At 41.4% G+C, this 19,277-nt stretch overlaps 1 protein-coding gene across 4 annotated transcripts in view; it reads left to right on the top strand.

The window, feature by feature from the left end:
* The window catches only part of med15 (mediator complex subunit 15), a 159,164-nt gene that overhangs the window by 113,248 nt on the left and 26,639 nt on the right, over window positions 1-19,277 (top strand). For all 4 annotated transcript variants that reach the window (XM_072587003.1, XM_072587001.1, XM_072587002.1 and 1 more), the window contains 2 exons: window positions 6,948-7,063; window positions 10,419-10,546. In XM_072587003.1, coding sequence (XP_072443104.1) covers window positions 6,948-7,063; window positions 10,419-10,546 — 244 coding nt within the window. The remainder of the gene's footprint in view (window positions 1-6,947; window positions 7,064-10,418; window positions 10,547-19,277) is intronic.

Raw genomic sequence — 19,277 nt, 5'->3', positions numbered from 1 at the left:
GATTTCCCCCCCTCCCACCACATGCACATGAACGTAGCCTCAAGTTTGATGCTGATTATACCTGACATGATAGTTTTTTCTGAAGGAAGCTTTTACAGTTGTAACTCATTCCACATGCCTTGAGCTTCTTAATGAGAAGTCCATTTTTATCTTTGTATACAGTGATGAGTTTGGGTGTACAATACAAAACTTGAATTGAATTGAATTTATTACCACTTGTACAGTGAGAAGCTTTGTCTTGTGAGCATTACAGGCAGATCACATCGATCACTTTCACATGCAATTGCAATTTTTCGAGTATAGCACTACAATCTGAATGCTTCCAGCACAGGAGACCACTTAGCTGAATGTGTTCTAACTGACTGTCTGCAAGGGCGACTCAGGTAGTCTCACTCTCTACTTCTTTCTCTGTAATCTCATAGTTTGCTTTGCTCTTTATGGTTATCCAACTCTGGTTTGGAAGCCTTGATTTAATCCATGCCATTACACACTCGGGCAATGCTTTTCAGAGCCTAAGCACGCACTGTGCAGGAAGATCTTTCTTCATGTTGTTACTGGTTTTTAGTTCTATGGTTTTGACATTCCCTCCAATGGTAACAGCTATTTTCTACACTACCACCTTTCTTAATTTTGCATACCTTTGTCAAACACCATTTTACCCTTTACCAAGGAGGACAGCACAGCATGTCCAACCTCCAATTAGTTGAAGTCCCTCAACCCTATATTCATTCTTGTCACTCTTTTCTGAATTCTCTCAGAAGTCTTCACATCATTTCTAAAGTGTGGTGTTCAGAAATTGGCACTGTTTTCTAGTCGGGGACAAACCAGTTTTTGTAAAGACTCATGTTAATTCCCGTACTTTTGTATTCTATGCCTCTATAAAACCTCATGCTTTTGTACCCATTTTCTTAACTTGCCCTGTAAACTTCAACAAATTCTGCATATATGTCCCCTAATATTACTGGCCTCCTTGCCCTGTCACTGAGAATGGAAGACAATGATAATCACCACTGAATTAAACTGCAAAGAAAGTGGAATCAGATGAAACACAAATCGACAGTAATTCAAGGACGACCTTCTGGACATAGCACACATGTTGTACTGCATCCAACTACGTATTACTCCTGGTCCTCCTCCCAGTTGTTGTTGTATCTGTGTGTGCTCATGTGTCTGAATACAGTGTCTGTAACATATGAACCAAAACAATTGAACTGACAGCTGAAATAGAAAGAAATATGTTGACCTGATAGTCATTATGGAGATGTGGCTACAAGTTGGTCAAGGATGAGACCTGAATATTCGATGACATGAAGGAGATGAAGCTAGGAAAAGGGTAGCTGTGTTAATCAAAAATAACATTAGTGTAATAATGAGAGATGACCTTGTTTCTAAAGATTGAGAGTCACTTTTTGGGAGTACTTTGCAGATTCCCTAAAGTTATGAATAGAGCATATAGCCAAGAAATAATGAGAGCTTGTAAGGAAGGCTCTGTAAGAATCATGGTTAATTGTAATTTACTAATAGATTGAAGTAATCACATTTATAACAGTAACATAGAAGATGAGTTCAGAGCGTGTTTGTAGGATAGTTTCTTTGAGTAGCATGTTTTAGACCTGGTAATTTGGAGTGAGACAATTAATTAAAGACCTGACTGCAAAAGAGCCTTTGGATAGCAGTGATGATAATGAGATTGAATGTCGTATTCAGTTTCAAAATGAGAAGATTGAGTATAAGTCTTGAGTTTTAAAATTCAGTAAAGGCAATTAAGAATGTATGAAGACACAACTGGTGAAATTGATCTCAGAAATTGTGTTGAAAGTCAGTCAGATGTTTAAGGAGATATTTCAAAACACAGTAAAGATAACATTCAAATGAGAAGGAAGGACTTTAGGGAAAGTATGCAAAATAGAACATAGAACATTACAGCGCAGTACAGGCCCTTCGGCCCTCGATGTTGCGCCGCCCTGTCATACTAATCTGAAGCCCACCCCACCTGCACTATTCCACGTACGTCCATTTGTCTGTCCAATGACGACTTAAGTGCACTTAAACTTGGTGAATCTACTACCGATGCAGGCAAAGCATTCCATACCCTTACTACTCTCTGAGTAAAGAAACTACCTTTGACGTCTGTCTTTTACCTATCTCCCCTCACTTTAAAGTTGTATCCCCTTGTGTTTGCCGTCCCCATACTTGGAAAAAGGCTCTCCCTGTCCACCCTATCTAACCCTCTGATTATCTTGTATGTCTTTATTAAGTCACCTCTCAACCTTCTCTCTAACGAGAACAGCCTCAAGGCCCTCAGCCTTTCCGCGTAAGACATTCCTTCCATACCAGGTAACATCCTAGTAAGTCTCCTCTGCACCCTTTCCAAAGCTTCCACATTTTCCTTATAATGTGGTGACCAGAACTGTACACAATACTCCAAGTGTGGCCTTACCAGAGCTTTGTACAGCTGCAGCATAACCTCCTGGTTCCGGAATTCGATCCCTCTATTAATAAAGGCCAAAACACTGTATGCCTTCTTAACAACCCTGTCAATCTGGGTAGCAACTTTCAGGGATCTGTGTACATGGACACCGAGATCTCTCTGCTCATCTGCACTCCTAAGAATCTTACCATTAGCCCAGTACTTTGCATTCCGATTACTCCATCCAAAGTGTATCACCTCACACTTGTCCACATTAAACTCCATTTGCCAACTCTCAGCCCAGCTCTGCATCCTATCTATGTCTCTCTGCAACCTACTACATCCTTCATCACTATCCACAACTCCACTGACCTTTGTGTCGTCCGTAAATTTACTAACCCACCCTTCTAAGCCCTCATACAGGTCGTTTATAAAAGTGTCGAACAGCAGTGGACCCAACACTGACCCTTGCGGTACGCTGCTAGTAACTGGACACCAAGATGAACATGTTCCACTAACTACAACCCTCTGTTTTCTTTCAGCAAGCCAATTACTGATCCAAACTGCTATGTCTCCCAGAATCCCATTCCTCTGCATTTTGTCTAATAGCCTACTGTGGATAACCTTATCGAGCGCCTGGCTGAAATCTATATACACCACATCAACCTGTTTACTCTCATCTACCTGTTTGGTCACTTTTTCAAAAAACTCAATAAGATTCGTTAGACACAACCTACCCTTCACAAAACCATGCTGACTGTCCCTGATCAGATTATTCTTTTCTAGATGGGTATAAATCCTATCTCTTATAACCTTTTCCAACACTTTACCAACAACTGAAGTGAGACTCACTGGTCTGTAATTACCAGGGTTGTCTCTATTACCCTTTTTGAATAAGGGAACCACATTTGCTATCCTCCAGTCCTCAGGCACTATTCCTGTAGACAATGATGATTTGAAGATCAATGCCAAAGGCTCAGCAATCTCTTCCCTTGCTTTCCAGAGGATCCTAGGATAGATCCCATTCGGCCCAGGGGACTTGTCTATTTTCACACTCTGCAGTATTTCTAATACCTCTTTCTTGTGAACCTCAATCTCTTCTAGTCTATGAATAATGTAGGAAATTAAAGATACTATCAACTTGAAAGAAACAGTATACAACTCCGGTCAGAGGATTGAAGAGAATTTGTAAACCGAATGTAAGAAAAAGCTAACAAGGAATACAGAAACAGATAGTAAGAGTTGCTACAAGTATTTAAAAATAAAAAGAGCAACTGAAGTGAACATTGGTTCTCTAGAGAATGACAATGAGGAATTAAGAGTATTAAATAAGGAAATGTCATAAATATTGAACAGGTGTTTTATGTCTGTCTTCACTGTAGAAGACACAAATGGTATCCCAGATTCAAAAGTAAAAGCAACACATAAACTTAAAACAATTACAACCACTAGGGGAAGGGCTGTGATTATTAGAATAAAAGGATGGCAAATTCCAAGGGCATGAAGGCCTGCATCTTGACATCTTAAAAGTGGTACTTGCTGAGCTAGTAGATGTGTTGGTTGTAATTTTTCAAAATTCCCTCAATTCTAGAAAGTTTCAGAAAATAACAAATGTACTTTGGACCAGTTAGCTTAACATCTGATGTAGGGAAAATGATAGAAACATTTATTAACCCATAAGTAGCAATATCTATATTCCCTCTACAGGGAAACCTGTAGAAGCAATATACTTGTATCTCCAAAAAACATTGTGTAAGATGCCTCATGAAAGGATACTGTACAAAATCAGAGCTCATGGTGTTGGCAATAATGTATTAACATTGATAGACGATCGGTTACCTAACATGAAGTAGAAAGCAGGAATTTATCAGTAATTTGGGGTTGGCAAGATAGAACTGATGGAGTTTCGGATGGATCGGTTTTGTGGCCTCAAATATTTACAAATCTACATCATAGGCATAGATGAAGGAACCAAATGTTTGATTCCTAAATCTATTATTGATACAAAAGACAGGTATGAGAATAGGTTGTGAAGAGGATATAAAGAATCTGAAAAGGGACTTGGATAGTTTAAGTAAATGATCAAAAAGTAGGCAGATGATAATGTGGGAAAAAGTGAACTTTTCAGCTTTGATAGGAAGTATAGAAAGGCAGCATATTATTTGAGAGACTATAGAGAGAGAGAGAGAGAGAGAGATTGCAGAGAGCTCTGTGGTAGAGAGGTATTTGGGTGTCCTGTGGTATGTAAATTACAAGAAGTTAGGAAAACCAGACAGCAGATGATTAGGAAGGCAAATGGAATATTGGCTTTTATTGCAAAAGGAATTGATTAGAAAAGCAGCATGGTTTTATTACAGTCGTACAAGATATTGATGAGACCACAATTTTGGTCTTGTTATGTAGGAAAGTATATTAATGCATTAGAAGCAGTTCAGAGAAGATTTGCTTAATTGATTTCCTGGAATGAATGGTTATCTTCGGAAAGGTTGAACAGATTGGGCCCTCATCCATTGGAATTTAGGAAAATGAGAAGCGAGCTTATCAAAAATCTTGAAGGGACTTGACCAGTTGGATTTTGAGAGAATGTTTCCTTTTACCAGAAAAACTTGAATGAGGGGAAATAATTTAAAAACAAAGGGTCTCCCAGTTTAGATGGAATTGAAAACAATTTTTTTCTGAGGTTCATTAGTCTGTGGAATTCTTTGCCTCAGAGAACAGTGGAGAGAGCTTTAAGGCTGAATTAGAATATTGATTAATAAGGGATTAATAAGGGGTAATGAAGGTAGACAGAATAGTAGATTTGAAGCTATAGTCACATCAGCCATGACCTCATTGCACAGTGGAGTAGGCTCCTAATTAGTTTGTATGTCTGTCTTCACACAAGCAGCACTTCGGTGAGACTTAAGGCTGTGCCGTGTGTAGTTTGGGTATCACTTCTTTTATAATGCATCCATGTATAAAATCCAGTATCTTATTTATAATATGACCTTTGCTGCCTTCATTGCCAGCTTTGAATGATCTATGTGTCTACACCTGACAAACTTTCTAATCCTTGACTTTTCGCCATTCACAATACATTTCTTCTCTCATTCCTCAAGATCTTTTACAGTTTTTTTTGGACAGTAAACTGCATCTGCAACCAACCTGCTCACTGCACTCAATTTGATTGTTTTGCACTCTGTGCACTAATATACCCTCTAAATATCTCTGTCAGTTTCCGCATCACTCAGCTATTATTCCTCTTAAGAGGGTATCCAAATTCTTATCATTATGCATTATCTTCCCTTGAGATTCTACTGCTCTTGCACAATTTTCAACCTTGTCTTTACGAGATGCTAACATGTGCTACAGTGCAAATTCTAAAGATTGAATGGTTTAAATAGGGAAAATTAACCATTCGTTAGAATAGTCTCCTCCTCTGTAAGGAGACTTGGAGCACAACATTATTGTCTTTGACCCTGAGAGTATTGTGTCCAAGCTTAACATGCCATCCTGTGATATTTGCTCATGTGAAAGTCAGCAGGACCCCATTGGCTAGCGACCTTGGTTGATTTTCTTTTCAAACTCTCTTTACACCAAAGATACTGTGACTAATTGTACAAACCTAAAAATCACACAATACTAGTTTATAGTCCAACAGGTTTAATTGGAAGTACTAGCTTTTGGAGCGCTGCTCCTTCATCAGGTGGTCGAAGGAACAGTGCTCCAAAAGCTAGTGTTTCCAATTAAACCTGTTGGACTATAACCTGGTGTTGTGTGATTTTTAGCTTTGTACACCCCAGACCAACACCGGCATCTCCAAATCGTGACTAACTGCCTTTGGACTGACTGCCTCAACACAGAGTAGAGATTAATCCCAGGAGCTTATGATGGGCGTTTTAATTCTATCCTGCCATCTGACTGTAGTTCTTCAAAGCCACAATGTAAACCATTTTCCTCTTGTATTGTTAAAGTCTCTTGGGATAGTATTTTTTATTCATAGCAGGTTGTTCTGCTGGGAAAGAACTAGTTGTGTGAAAATCTGCTATAGCTTTCCAAGGCTAAACAATGCAAGTAAAGCTTAGGAGCTTTGAAGTGCCGATAGCAACTCCTCTGATTTGAACTTCGCTTTGCCGCATTTTGGCTACAGCCAGGGAAGAATCTACATTTATGTAGCACCTTTCACATTCTCAGGCTATCCCAAAGCACTTTGTGGCCAACAAAATACTTTTGAAGGCTCATCAAACAAAAACAGTATATTGTCTTGGAGAAGAGGGAGATAATGAAATTTGCTTTGATTCACAATTATTTTTAATCAATCCAACTGAATCTTAATTCAGACTTAGTTGGCAGGACATTGTAGATTTGTCTTAGTAACCTACAGAGAGTGGTGATGAGGTTTTGTGATGATGTTGGCTAGGTATTTAAAGACAGCACTCTGTTCTGCAAGGTAATCCTGCAGCCTGCTCTAAAAAAGAATGAAGAAGGATGCAGGAGGTGTGTCCTGTGAAATTGTAGGTATTCATTGCCTGCATTGCTTGTGTCTGCCTAACTACAGGTTAACAATGCGATTGCCATGATACCTTCTCCAGTGCAGCAAGTGCAGACGATGCTTCCACCACCGCAGCCACAACCATCTCCTCAACCACCTTCGTCCCAGCAGAGCTCTGTGAGGTGAGTGATATGAGGTGTTTTGACTCTTTCAATGCCATGTTTCTAGAGGAAACAAATTCCAAGAAGCACGTTGAAGGAGGCAGGATGGATGTGCTTGAGATTTTGATTATTAATGGAAGCATGGTCTCATTTTCTGCTCAGCACCATCTCTGAGCTGTCACTTTTTCAGTAAAAGATCTAGTAAGAGTTAACTTTGCAACATCTGTCGAAACACTATCATGGGAGGCTAAAGTGCAGTTAAGGATGTCTGAGGAGCTGTTTTATTGAGTATTCCCTCCACCCCAGATTTAAGGGACTGGGGTTTGAATGTGTGGCTGCTACTGTAGTTTGTGTTCTTACTTTCATGGTGATGAGGTTCTTTAAAATAAATAATGTTCCACTGGCAAAGCAGTCAGGACAAGTATGCAGTTGTCTTGCTGTATGCTATCTTTATAAAATAATAGCACACTTCTTTTTAGCTGTTTTTTTGTTTTCTTTATTTGTTATGTATATTGCTGATTTCCAGCATGGAGAGTATGTAAAAGATTTTGTTTGTTTAAAAGAGTCATAGAGACATATGGCACAGAAACAGACCCTTCAGATCAATCCAATCCATGCTGAACATAATCGCAAACTAAACTAGTCCCACCTGCCTGCTAAGTTAATGTTATTATTTGTTTCTCTAATTATAGTGTGAATATCACATTCTGAAAGTGTTCAAATTATCATTTTTTGATTAAGCTCTTAATATTTTGCATTGTCTTATTGTCACTTTAATAGCATGATCCACTGCCTATACTCCAAAGTCTAATTATGTTTCACTGGTCTTGCCCCATAACCTAATAGTGTCCTAAGTAGTAACTGTAGTGCTGGAAGCCCTTAGTTTGAATTTAGTTGCTGAGATCTTGTAATGAGTCTTGTTTCATGTTTGTACAGCTTTCATTTACACAGCACCTTTACTGTGGAAAAACGTACCAAAGCACTTCAGATATTTTTAAAGGAAGGCTTGGAGGTCGTGATAAGGGTTCAGGGAGTTAATTCCATATTGTGAAGCCAAGAGGACTTATGACACTGTCTTCAGTGGTAAAGTGAAGAGAAGTAAGAGTTTTAAATTTGAGACGCTAAAAGACAGAGATTCAAAATAAATAAAGACAGGAGTAAAAAGGAAATCTTGCAGAATGTGGAAATCTGAAATGAGCACCGAGTTCTGGACAAATTCAGCCAGTTTGGCAGCATCTGTGAAAAGAGAAACAGAGTTAGAGTTTCAAGTCTGACATGATTTCTTCAGGGTCTGGAAGAAGAGTTATACCAGTCTCAAAACATTAATCCTGTTTTTCTCTCTCCGTAGATGCTGCAGAATAGTATATAGGGAGAAAGTTCTGGGTGAAGTGAAATTTCAGAATATGTGGAAAGCACACCAGTAGGCCATGAGAATAGTAGTGTGGAAATGCTAAAAAAAACATGAATGAGGTTTTCATCAGTGAAAATGAATAATATTACAACTTGGAAACAGAAGGTATTCCTGAAGGGAAAGATCAGATTGGGATTGAATAGATTCCCAGTGGTACAGACAGACTTGTTCAGCCTGAGACAATGGTCAGGAAGGTGGGTAGAATATTAGGCATGGTTTTGACATTTCTGGTAATTCAGGGATCAGACAGAATCAGCAGGTAGGTCATGTCTTACAAACATAGCTGAATTTTTTTGAAGAGATGACTAACATAGTGGATAGGGGCTTATCTGTAGGTGTTATAGATTTTAAGAAGGCATTTGATGACAAGTATAGAAGCTACTGTTATCCTGTTCCAGTATAAACAGAATTGGGACAACAGAATAACACAAGAAATAGGAACATGAGTAGATCATTCTCTGAGCCTGCTCCACCATTCAATTCAGTTATACCTTTCATCAGAACTGGTTAGTGTAAAATTGTTAGGTGAGAGAGATTACAGAAAAAAACGATAAGCTTGGTACACAGTAATCCAAATATTCTTTTATGCTTCCTTCTTGTGACATTAGTGAATTGGGGACTTTGAAAGAACATTGAAAATGCATCAGTGGTTACCAGATATACTTGTGTTGTGCCATATGAAGGCAAGTTGTTGCTATTAAAAGTATAACCATTTAAGATATTTAAACATTTTTTTGCAAATCCATTATGTCCAGATTAAGATCTGCATGATTAAGATTGCATGCATCACATCTATTTAACTGATCTGTCAAGAAATCAAATTCTGTGTGATATGAGATCATTTTTGAATTGTTGTTTCAGCCAGGTGTGCGTTTATCCACCTTATTTTATCCTGTTCTTTGTAGCTTTAGTGTACATAGTTAATGAAGTAGTTACTATCATTAAGGTCCTAAAGTGAAATCCAATCATTTAACATTAAGTGAAGGTATATTCTCTGAGGGACCATATTGTTCAATGACTAGTTTTGATTGTGTTAACCCAACTTAAACTTTCTGGACCAGTTATAATTCCTATATTAAGCTATAACTAGCCTCACTCTTAGCATTAAAGTAATCATACCATTTTGCCAGCATCATGCAGAGACACTCATGAAGATAGTTTAAGTTCTAGCCCAGCTATACATTTTAACTGTTTAAAAGAAGGAACACTGCTGTAGCATTGATGCCAGGAAAATGTGGTCAATATATGTATTTAAGGAAACAATGCAACTAGTGTTATTAAAACAGAATACTAAAGATCAATTTTCCTCCATGAATACAGTAAATAATGTATTCTTGGACCTGGAGATGGAATGGACTAATGTTTCTTCTTGAAGTTCTAGATGAATCCCTGAGTGGAATTGTAATAGGATGTGCCTGAGCCATCCAAGAACAGACAGTAATGCAGAGGGAATATTAAGTTTTTGGAGAAAGCAAGATGCAAAGCTGGAATTGATTGTTTGATAACACCAAAGTGGTGTTTTAATAGCCCAAAATCATAGACTTGAGTAAGCCTGAAGTTCCATATTTTTAAACTCGTAGCAAAGAATGAATAGTAATAGGATGCTGCAATGCGTCCTGCTTTCAGCGTGCAGAATGTGTAGAATGAATCTTGGGTACAGAAGAACATTCAGAGGAAGTGGTATTGATGTGGAGCAATAAATTGGGAATGAAAGTGCCTATCATGAAATGAGCAAGAGCGGAAAAAGAATTTCCAAAAATGGCAGTAGTTTTAAAGCTTTTGCACAGATTTGGGCTTTATAGAAAGTTAAAGTCGTTGAGATTTTTTTTCTTACCAGAAAAGCATGTTGGAGGAAGGTTGATTCTTTTTCCCAAACTAGATATGAAATCTTCTGCAATGAGAGATATTGCAGGGTACGTCCACTGATTGTCATAAAGCAATCAAACTCTGATTGATCTGTTGCAGTTCTGGTCCAGCTCCATCACCAAGTGCCTTCCTGCCAAGTCCATCAGCACAGACAACACAGAGTCCAGCTGCAGCACGGACACCACAGAATTTCAGTGTCCCTTCCCCAGGCCCCCTCAATACTCCAGGTATGGTGTTTACAGTTATATTGTTAAGTTGTAGACAGATAGCACTTGGCACCATTCTAATTGTGTTAAGCTGTCCAGAATCACCAGTCTTGTGAGATCAGTGTGAAATTCCAAAAGTGCATTAACAAGTTGGTTGTGTTGGTGGATAGGTTCATTGGAAAAGTGTGAGGTAATGTACTTTGGTAGGAAGAATACTGAAAAGCAACATTAAATTGCGATTACAATTCTAAAGGGGTGCAGGAGCAGAGGGACCTGGGTATATATGTGCAAAAATCATTGATGGTGGCAGGACATCGAGGACAAGCGCGGAGGAGGTGATGCTGAACTTGTAGAAGACACTTTTCAGACACCAACTGCAGTATTGTGTACAGTTGTGGATGCCACATTTTGGGAAGGGTGTGAATAGAGAATGTGCAGAAGTGATTTACAAAAATTGTTTTGGGAATGCGAACTTCATTTCTAAGGATAGATTGAAGAAGCTGGGATTGTTCACCTTGGAGAGAAGAAGCTGAGAGGAGATTTAGTAGAGGTTTTCAAAATCATGAGTGGGCTAGACGGAGTTGTTCCCGTTTGTACATGGAATAAGAATAAGATGCAGTCGATTTAAAGTGATCTACAAACAAAATAAGGATGGTGTGAGAAAACACTTTCTCACATGTCAATACTGAGGCTGTGGAATGCACTACCTGGAATCGTAGAGGAGGCAGGTTCAGCTGAGGCTTTCAAGAGGGGCACTGGATGATTATATGGATCGAAATAGTGAGCAGAGAAATGGGGTGAAAGCAGAAAAGTGGTACTAGATAATGATGAAGAGTCAATGCAGGCTTGATGGGGCAAATGACTTCCTTCTCGGCTCTGACAATTCTGTCATTCCATCCCACAACAGCAAGACTGATACCTATGGCATAACATTGTTTTGGATTCAGTTTGATGTTCAGTGGCAGGGTTCTGATGTTAACGCCACCATCTCCAAGCTGTACTGGTAAGTTGCCTGGTTTGAAACATTAGTGAAGAAGGTTATCAGCCATGTGTCACTCGTGGTGCGCTACACCATTGAAAAATTCTGAGCAGTGTGACAGGTACAGCCTACTATCAGTCATGTTAATGTGAGACAGCTTTCCCAAGTGGCCGACTGTTTAGCATCAGAAGAGGCCCAGAACTGAGTTGACTGTCAGAGGCACAGCTTAGCAAGATTAAGAGTAAATGGTGAATGTTTATATCATCCTCTGACTGAGGTAGAACAACATTGGGTTTCTATGACTTGTTTATTTTGTTGACCAGTGTCAATGCCAGCTTAACACTGATCGTGACGGTATGTAACATTGGTAGATGATTGCACATTGTGGGGAGCCACAGTTGGGTCAATTCTCTGTCCTTGACAGCAGCAAGCTTGTACTTTTGTATCACAGCAGCAAGACCCGAGCTGAAGATTCCTGTTTCTCCACTCCTCACCTGGCCAGTCTAGGAATGCCTTGTCCTGTCCACTGAAAACTGAGCGACCTCATCCAACGCTGCACCAACTCCAGATCAGTTCTGGTACTTTATGTTCTGTGAAGCACAGAGTGATGCATTTATCTGCTGGAATCAGTAAGGTTGGAAGTGTGGATGTCATGCTAGTTTCTTCATTTTGAGTAAGACCTTCCTTTTGAAGTCTTACAGGAGCTATAATGTCCCTGCTCCCATCCCTTTCTACTACATTCACATGAATCTTCATCCTAAATATCAACTAGCAGTGAATTTCATGATCTTACTGTGACTTGAGAGTTAATGTCATTGTTGTACTCACAATCAATAGTGAACCAAATTAATTGCATCTTTCAATCAGGCAGATATTCAATTCTTGAGCTATGATGAGAGTGGCAGTATCCAACAGAAGTGTGTGAAGTTACTTTATCCACAGTTGCATTAAACATTAATATTGCACAATATCATTTAAGCCTAAAATTCTGCTTATTCCATTGAATTTGGTACCAGTTTTCAAATCTTTAACTATAGAACTGTAAGTGTGACACCTGAAGTATGTGCCAGTCAGAGTCTTATTAGTGAACCTTGTGGTTAGAGACTGATCTGTAAAGGGCTTCCCACTGGCTGAGAACCATTACTAGTAAGGCTGCCACAGTGTAGGACTGTGTGACTGCTGTCAAATGAAGAGGAGATAAACTAAGAGTCTATGGGACTGGAAAAAAATGTAAATAGACAAGCATTTACCAAGTGGCACTGTCCTTTGTAAAAACATAATGTTGGAGTCTTGTGTAAAAGGTTCACAATTTTTGGAATTTATGGTCTGCATTTATTTTCTGTGTCTACAAGATGCTGTAGAACATTGAACTGTACAGCACAGACTTTGGCCCACAGACTTGTGGCGAGCATGATGCCAAATTAAACTAAACTCTTCTGCCTGCCCTTGGTCCGTATTCCTTCATTCCTTGTATGTTCATGTGCTTATCTAAAAGTCCCTTAAACTCCTGTATTATATCTGCCTCCACCACCATCCTTGGCAGCACATTTCAGACTCTTCGCTGTATCAAAAAACATCTCACATCTCCTTTGAACTTTCCAGTCTCAACTTAAATGCGTGCCCCCTAGTATTAGACATTGCAGTTCTGGGAAAAAGATTCTGATTGTCAACCTCAACTATGCATCCTGTAATCTTATAGACTTCTATCAAGTCTCCCCTTAGCCCCCGCTGCTCCAGAGAAAACAACCCGAGTTTGTCTATGTGGCTCATACCCTCTGATGCAGGCAGCATCCTGGTAAACCTCTTCTGCATCCTCTCCAAAGCCTTCACATCCTTCGTGTAATGTGGTGGCCAGAATTAAACACAATACTCAGGGCGGTACAGTGGCTCAGTGGTTAGCACTGTTGCCCCGCAGCACCAGGGACCCGGGTTCAAATTCAGCCTCAGGCAACGGTCTGTGTGGAGTTTGCACATTCTCCCCGTGTCTGCGTGGGTTTCCTCCGGGTGCTCTGGTTTCCTCCCACAGTCCAATTCACAGGCTAATTCACCTGTAGGTAAGGTGAATTAGCCATGCAAAATTGTCCATAATGTTAGGTGTATTAATCAGGGGTAAATGTAGGTAGAGGAATAGGTCTGGGTGGGTTCCTCTTTGGAGGGTCATTGTGGACTTGTTGGGCCAAATGGCCTGTTTCCACACTGTAGGTAACCTAGTCTACTCTGAAGTGTGGCCTGACCAAAGTCTTGGTTACCAGACTAGACGGGATTGACGTTAGCAAGGAGGTGTGTTAGCAATTCTGAAAAGTGTAAAAATAGATAAGTCCTCTGGCCGGGTGGGATTTATCCTCTGATTTTCTGGGAATTTGATTTTTATGTTGTTATTGCCTACAGAAATAGTGCCAGAAGACTGTAGATAGCAAATGTTGTTATCTTGTTCAAGAATGGGAGTAGAGACCACCTTGGTAATTATAGACCAGTGAGCCTTATTTGTGTTGTAGACACAGTGTTGGAAAAGGTTATAGGAGATAGGATTTATAATAATCTCGAAATGAAAAAGTTGATTAGGGATGTTCAACACGGTTTTGTGAAGGGTAGGTCATGCTGGCATACCTTATTGAGTTCTTAGAGATGGTGACCAAACAGTGGATGAGGGTAACGTGGTTGATGCAATGTATTTGGATTTCAGTAAGGCGTTTGATTAGGTTTCCAACAATAGGCTATTGCACAAAATACGGAGGCATGGGGTTGAGGTGAATTAGTGGTTTGGATCATAAATTGGCTAGCTGAAAGAAGACAGGCTGGTGGTTGATGGGAAATGTTCATCCTGGAGTTCATTTACTAGTGGTGCACTGCAAGGGTCTGTTTTGGGTCCACTGCTGTTTGTCATTTTTATAAATGACCTGGATGAGAGCATAGAAGGATGGGTTAGTAAATTTGTGGATGACGCTAAGGTTGATGGAGTTGTGGATAGTGCTGAAGGATGTTGCAGGTTACAAAGGGACATAGATAAGCTGCAGAGCTGAGCTGAGAGGTGGCAAATGGAGTTTAATGGAAAAGTGTGAGGTAATTCACTTTGGAAGGTGCAACAGGAATGCAGAGTACTGGGCTAATGGTAAGATTCTTGGGAGTGTAGATGAGCAGAGATATCTTGACGTAACAGCTGCTAGGGGTGTTAAGAAGGCATGCAGTGTGTTGGCTTTTATTGGTAGAGGGATTGAGTTTCATAGCCATGTGGTCATGTTGCAGCTGCACAAAACTCTAGCATGGCCATAATTGCATACAGTTCCGATCACTGCATTATAGGAAGGATGTGGAAGCTTTGGGGAGAGTTCAGAGGAGATTTCCTAGAATGTTGCCTGGTATGGCAGGAAGGTCTTATGAGGAAAGGCTGGGGGACTTGAGGCTGTTTTCATTAGAGAGACAAAGGTTGAGAGGTGATTTAATTGAGACATGTAAGATAATTGGGGGTTAGAAACGGAGGACAGTGAGAGCCCTTTTTCTCTGATAGTGATGGCTAGCATGAGAGGACATATCTTTAAATTGAGGGGTGATAGATATAGGACAAATGTCAGAGGTAGTTTCTTTACTCAGAGTAGTAGGGGTGTGGAATGGCCTGCCTGCAACAGTAGTAGACTGATCTGATAGACATATGGATGAAAATGGAATAGTGTTGGATAGATGGGCTTCAGATTGGTTCCACAGGTCTGCGCAACATCGAGGGCCAAAGGGCCTGTACTATGCTGTTATGTTCTATGTTCTTATAAATCTGCAAAATGATGTCCTGACGTCTGTACTCAATTCCCTGACTAATAAAGGTAAGCATGCCGTACACTACCTGTGCCATCCTATCATCTTGTGTGGCCACTTTCAAGGAGCTATGGACTTGAACGCCAAGATCCATCTGTTTATCAGTGCGGTTCAGAGTCCTGCCACTATACTTTTCTTTAATATTTGATCTTCCAAAATGCAGCACCTCACATTTACCCGGATTAAACTCCATCTGCTATTTCTGCGCCCATATCTGCAACTGATCTATATCCCTCTGCATCCGTTGACAGCCTTCTACATTATCCACAATTCCACTGATCTTTGTATTGTCTGCAAACTTGCTAACCCACCCATCTATATTTCTATCCAAGTCATTTATATATATCACAAACAACAGATGTTCCAGTACAGATCCCTGCAGAACATCACTAGTCACAGACTTCAAGCTAGAAAAACATCTTTCCTTGCCCTCTCCAATCTATGGACAAGCCACTTCTAAATCCAGATGGCCAAGTCACCTGAATCTCATGCATCTTAGTCTTCTGGATGAGCCTATTAAGAGGAACCTTATCAAAAACCTTACTAAGTTCCATGTAGACAACATCTCACTACTGTACACTCATTGATCAACTTTGTTAACTCCTTGAAAAATTCAATTACATTAGTAAGACATGACCTGCCCTGCACAAAGCCATGCTGAATGTCCCTAGTTAGGCCATGTCGTGTGTTGTGACTATTACATGGCTTGGTGGCTCACTCTTATCTGGTGCAGATACCAGCTCTTGGTATCTCTGCAGTGGAGCAGATACCAGCTCAAACATATCCCGTACTGAAGCAGATATCAGCTGTCAGTGCCCCAGTACTAGATCAGATGCGTCTTGGGGATGCTGAGCTGGAGCTCCTCTCAGTATCTCTGTACTGGAAAAGATCAGTTCTTGTGCCCTAGTACTACAGCAGATACCAGCTTTCAGTGCCCCAGTCTTGGAACAGATACCAGCCCTCGGTGCCCCAGTACTGGAGCAGATACCAGCCCTCGGTGCCCCAGTACTGGAGCAGATACCAGCCCTCAGCGCCCCAGTACTGGAGCAGATACCAGCCCTCGGTGCCCCAGTACTGGAGCAGATACCAGCCCTCGGTGCCCCAGTACTGGAGCAGATACCAGCCCTCGGTGCCCCAGTACTGGAGCAGATACCAGCCCTCGGTGCCCCAGTACTGGAGCAAATGCCAGTTCTCGGTGCCCAAGTACTGAAGCAGATATCACCTCTCAGTGCCACAGTACTGGACCAGATGCCAGCTCTTAGTGCTCCCGTACTCTAGCAGATACCAGCTTTTGGTACCCCAGTACTGGAGCCGATGCCAGCTCTCGGTGCCCCAGGACTGGAGGTTGGAGGATTTGAGCTATAAGGAGAGGCTGAACAGGCTGGGGCTGTTTTCTCTGAAGCGTCAGAGGCTGAGGGGTGACCTTAGGAAAAGTTGATGGGCAGAGAGATCTGGGAGTGCAGGTCCATTGTATCTTGAAGGTTGCTGCACAGGTGGATAGAGTGGTCAAGAAGGCGTATAGTATGCTTGCCTTCATTGAATGAGGTAGAACATAGAACAATACAGCACAGAACAGCCCCTTCGGCCCACGATGTTGTGCCGAACATTTATCCCAGCTTAAGCACCGACCTATCCATGTACCTATCCAATTGCCGCTTAAAGGTCACCAACGATTCTGACTCTGCCACTCCCATAGGCAGCGCATTCCATGCCCCCACCACTCTCTGGGTAAAGAACCTACCCCTGACATCCCCCCTATACCTTCCACCCTTCACCTTAAGTTTATGTCGCCTTGTAACACTCTGTTGTACCCGGGGAAAAAGTCTCTGACTGTCTACTCTATCTATTTATAAACCTCTATCAAGTCACCCCTCATCCTTCACCGTTCCAACGAGAAAAGGCCTAGCACTCTCAACCTATCCTCGTACGACCTATTCTCCATTCCAGGCAACATTCTGGTAAATCTCCTCTGCACCCTCTCCAAAGCTTTTACATCTTTCCTAAAGTGAAGCGACCAGAACTGCACACAGCACTCCAAATGTACAGCTCCAAGGTCCTGTACAGCTGCAACATCACTTCACGACTCTTGAATTCAACCCCTCTGCTAATGAACGCTAATACACCATAGGCCTTCTTACAATCTCTATCCACCTGAGTGGCAACTTTCAAAGATCTATGAACATATACCCCAAGGTCCCTCTGCTCCTCCACCTTACTAAGAACCCTACCGTTAAGCCTGCATTCCGTATTCTTATTTGTCCTTCCAAAATGGACAACCTCGCACTTGACAGGGTTAAACTCCATCTGCCACTTCTCAGCCCAGCTCTGCATCATATGCAGCCGACAATGGCCCTCCTCCCTATCCACAACTCCACCAATCTTAGTATCATCTGCAAATTTACTGACCCACCCTTCGACTCCCTCTTCCAAGTCATTAATAAAAAAAATAAACAGCAGAGGACCCAGAACTGATCCCTGCGGAACTCCACTTGTAACTGGGCTCCAGGCTGAATATTTACCATCTACCACCACTCTCTGACTTCGACCGGTTAGCCAGTTCTCTATCCAACTGGCCAAATTTCCCACTATCCCATGCCTCCTGACTTTCCGCATAAGCCAACCATGGGGAACCTTATCAAATGCCTTACTAAAATCCATGTACACTACATCAACTGCTCTACCCTCATCCACATGCTTGGTCACCTCCTCAAAGAATTCAATAAGACTTGTAAGGCAAGACCTACCCCTCACAAATCCGTGCTGGCTGTCCCTAATCAAGCAGTGTCTTTCCAGATACTCATAAATCCTATCCCTCAGTACCTTTTCCGTTACTTTGCCTACCACCGAAGTAAGACTATTGGCCTGTAATTCCCGGGGTTATCCCTATTCCCTTTTTTGAACAGGGGTACAACATTCGCCACTCTCCAGTCCCCTGGTACCACCCCCGTTGACAGTGAAGATGAAAAGATCATTGCCAACGATTCTGCAATTTCTTCTCTTGCTTCCCACATAATCCTAGGATATATCCCGTCAGGCCCGGGGGACTTGTCTATCCTCAAGTTTTTCCAAATGCCCAATACTTCCTTCCTAACAAGTATCTCCTCTAGCTTACCAGTCCGTTTCATACTCTCCTCTTCAACAATACGGTCCCTCTCATTTGTAAGTACTGAAGAAAAGTACTCATTCAAGACCTCTCCTATCTCTTCCGACTCAATACACAGTCTACCACTACTGTCCTTGATCGGACCTACCCTCGTTCTCGTCATTCTCATGTTTCTCACATACGCATAAAAGGCCTTGGGGTTATCCTTGATCCTACCTGCCAAAGAATTTTCATGCCCTCTATGAGCTCTCCTAATCCCTTTCTTCAGCTCCCTCCTGGCTATCCTGTATCCCTCCACTGCTCCGTCTGAACCTTGTTTCCTCAACCTTATGTAAGCCTCCTTCTTCCTCCTTACAAGACATTCAACCTCCCTCATCAACCAAGGTTCCCTCACACGACCATCTCTTCCCTGCCTGACAGGTACATATATATCAAGGACACGTTGTATCTGTTCCTTGGAAAAGTTCCACATTTCCACGACATCCTTCCCTGACAGCCTATGCTCCCAACTTATGCCCCTCAGATCCTGTCTTGCAGCATCGTATTTGCCCTTCCCCCAATTGTAAAACCTACCCTGTTGCATGCACCTATCTCTCTCCATAACCAAGGTGAAAGTCACAGAATTATGGTCACCATCACCAAAATGCTCACCCACGAACAAGCCCATCAGTTGTCCCGGTTCGTTACCGAGTACCAAATCCAATATGGCCTCCCCTTTGGTCAGACAATCTACATACTGAGTTAGAAAAGCTTCCTGGACACACTGCACAAACACTGCCCCGTCCAGTCTACTTGATCTAAAGAGCTTCCAATCAATATTTGGGAAGTTGAAATCGCCCATGACTACTACCCTGTGGCTTCTGCAC

The sequence above is a fragment of the Chiloscyllium punctatum genome, chromosome 17 (genome assembly GCF_047496795.1).
Source record: "Chiloscyllium punctatum isolate Juve2018m chromosome 17, sChiPun1.3, whole genome shotgun sequence".
Taxonomy (NCBI): Eukaryota; Metazoa; Chordata; class Chondrichthyes; order Orectolobiformes; family Hemiscylliidae; genus Chiloscyllium; species Chiloscyllium punctatum.
Note: the sequence above shows the minus strand (reverse complement) of the source record. Positions and strands in the feature narration are given on the sequence as shown.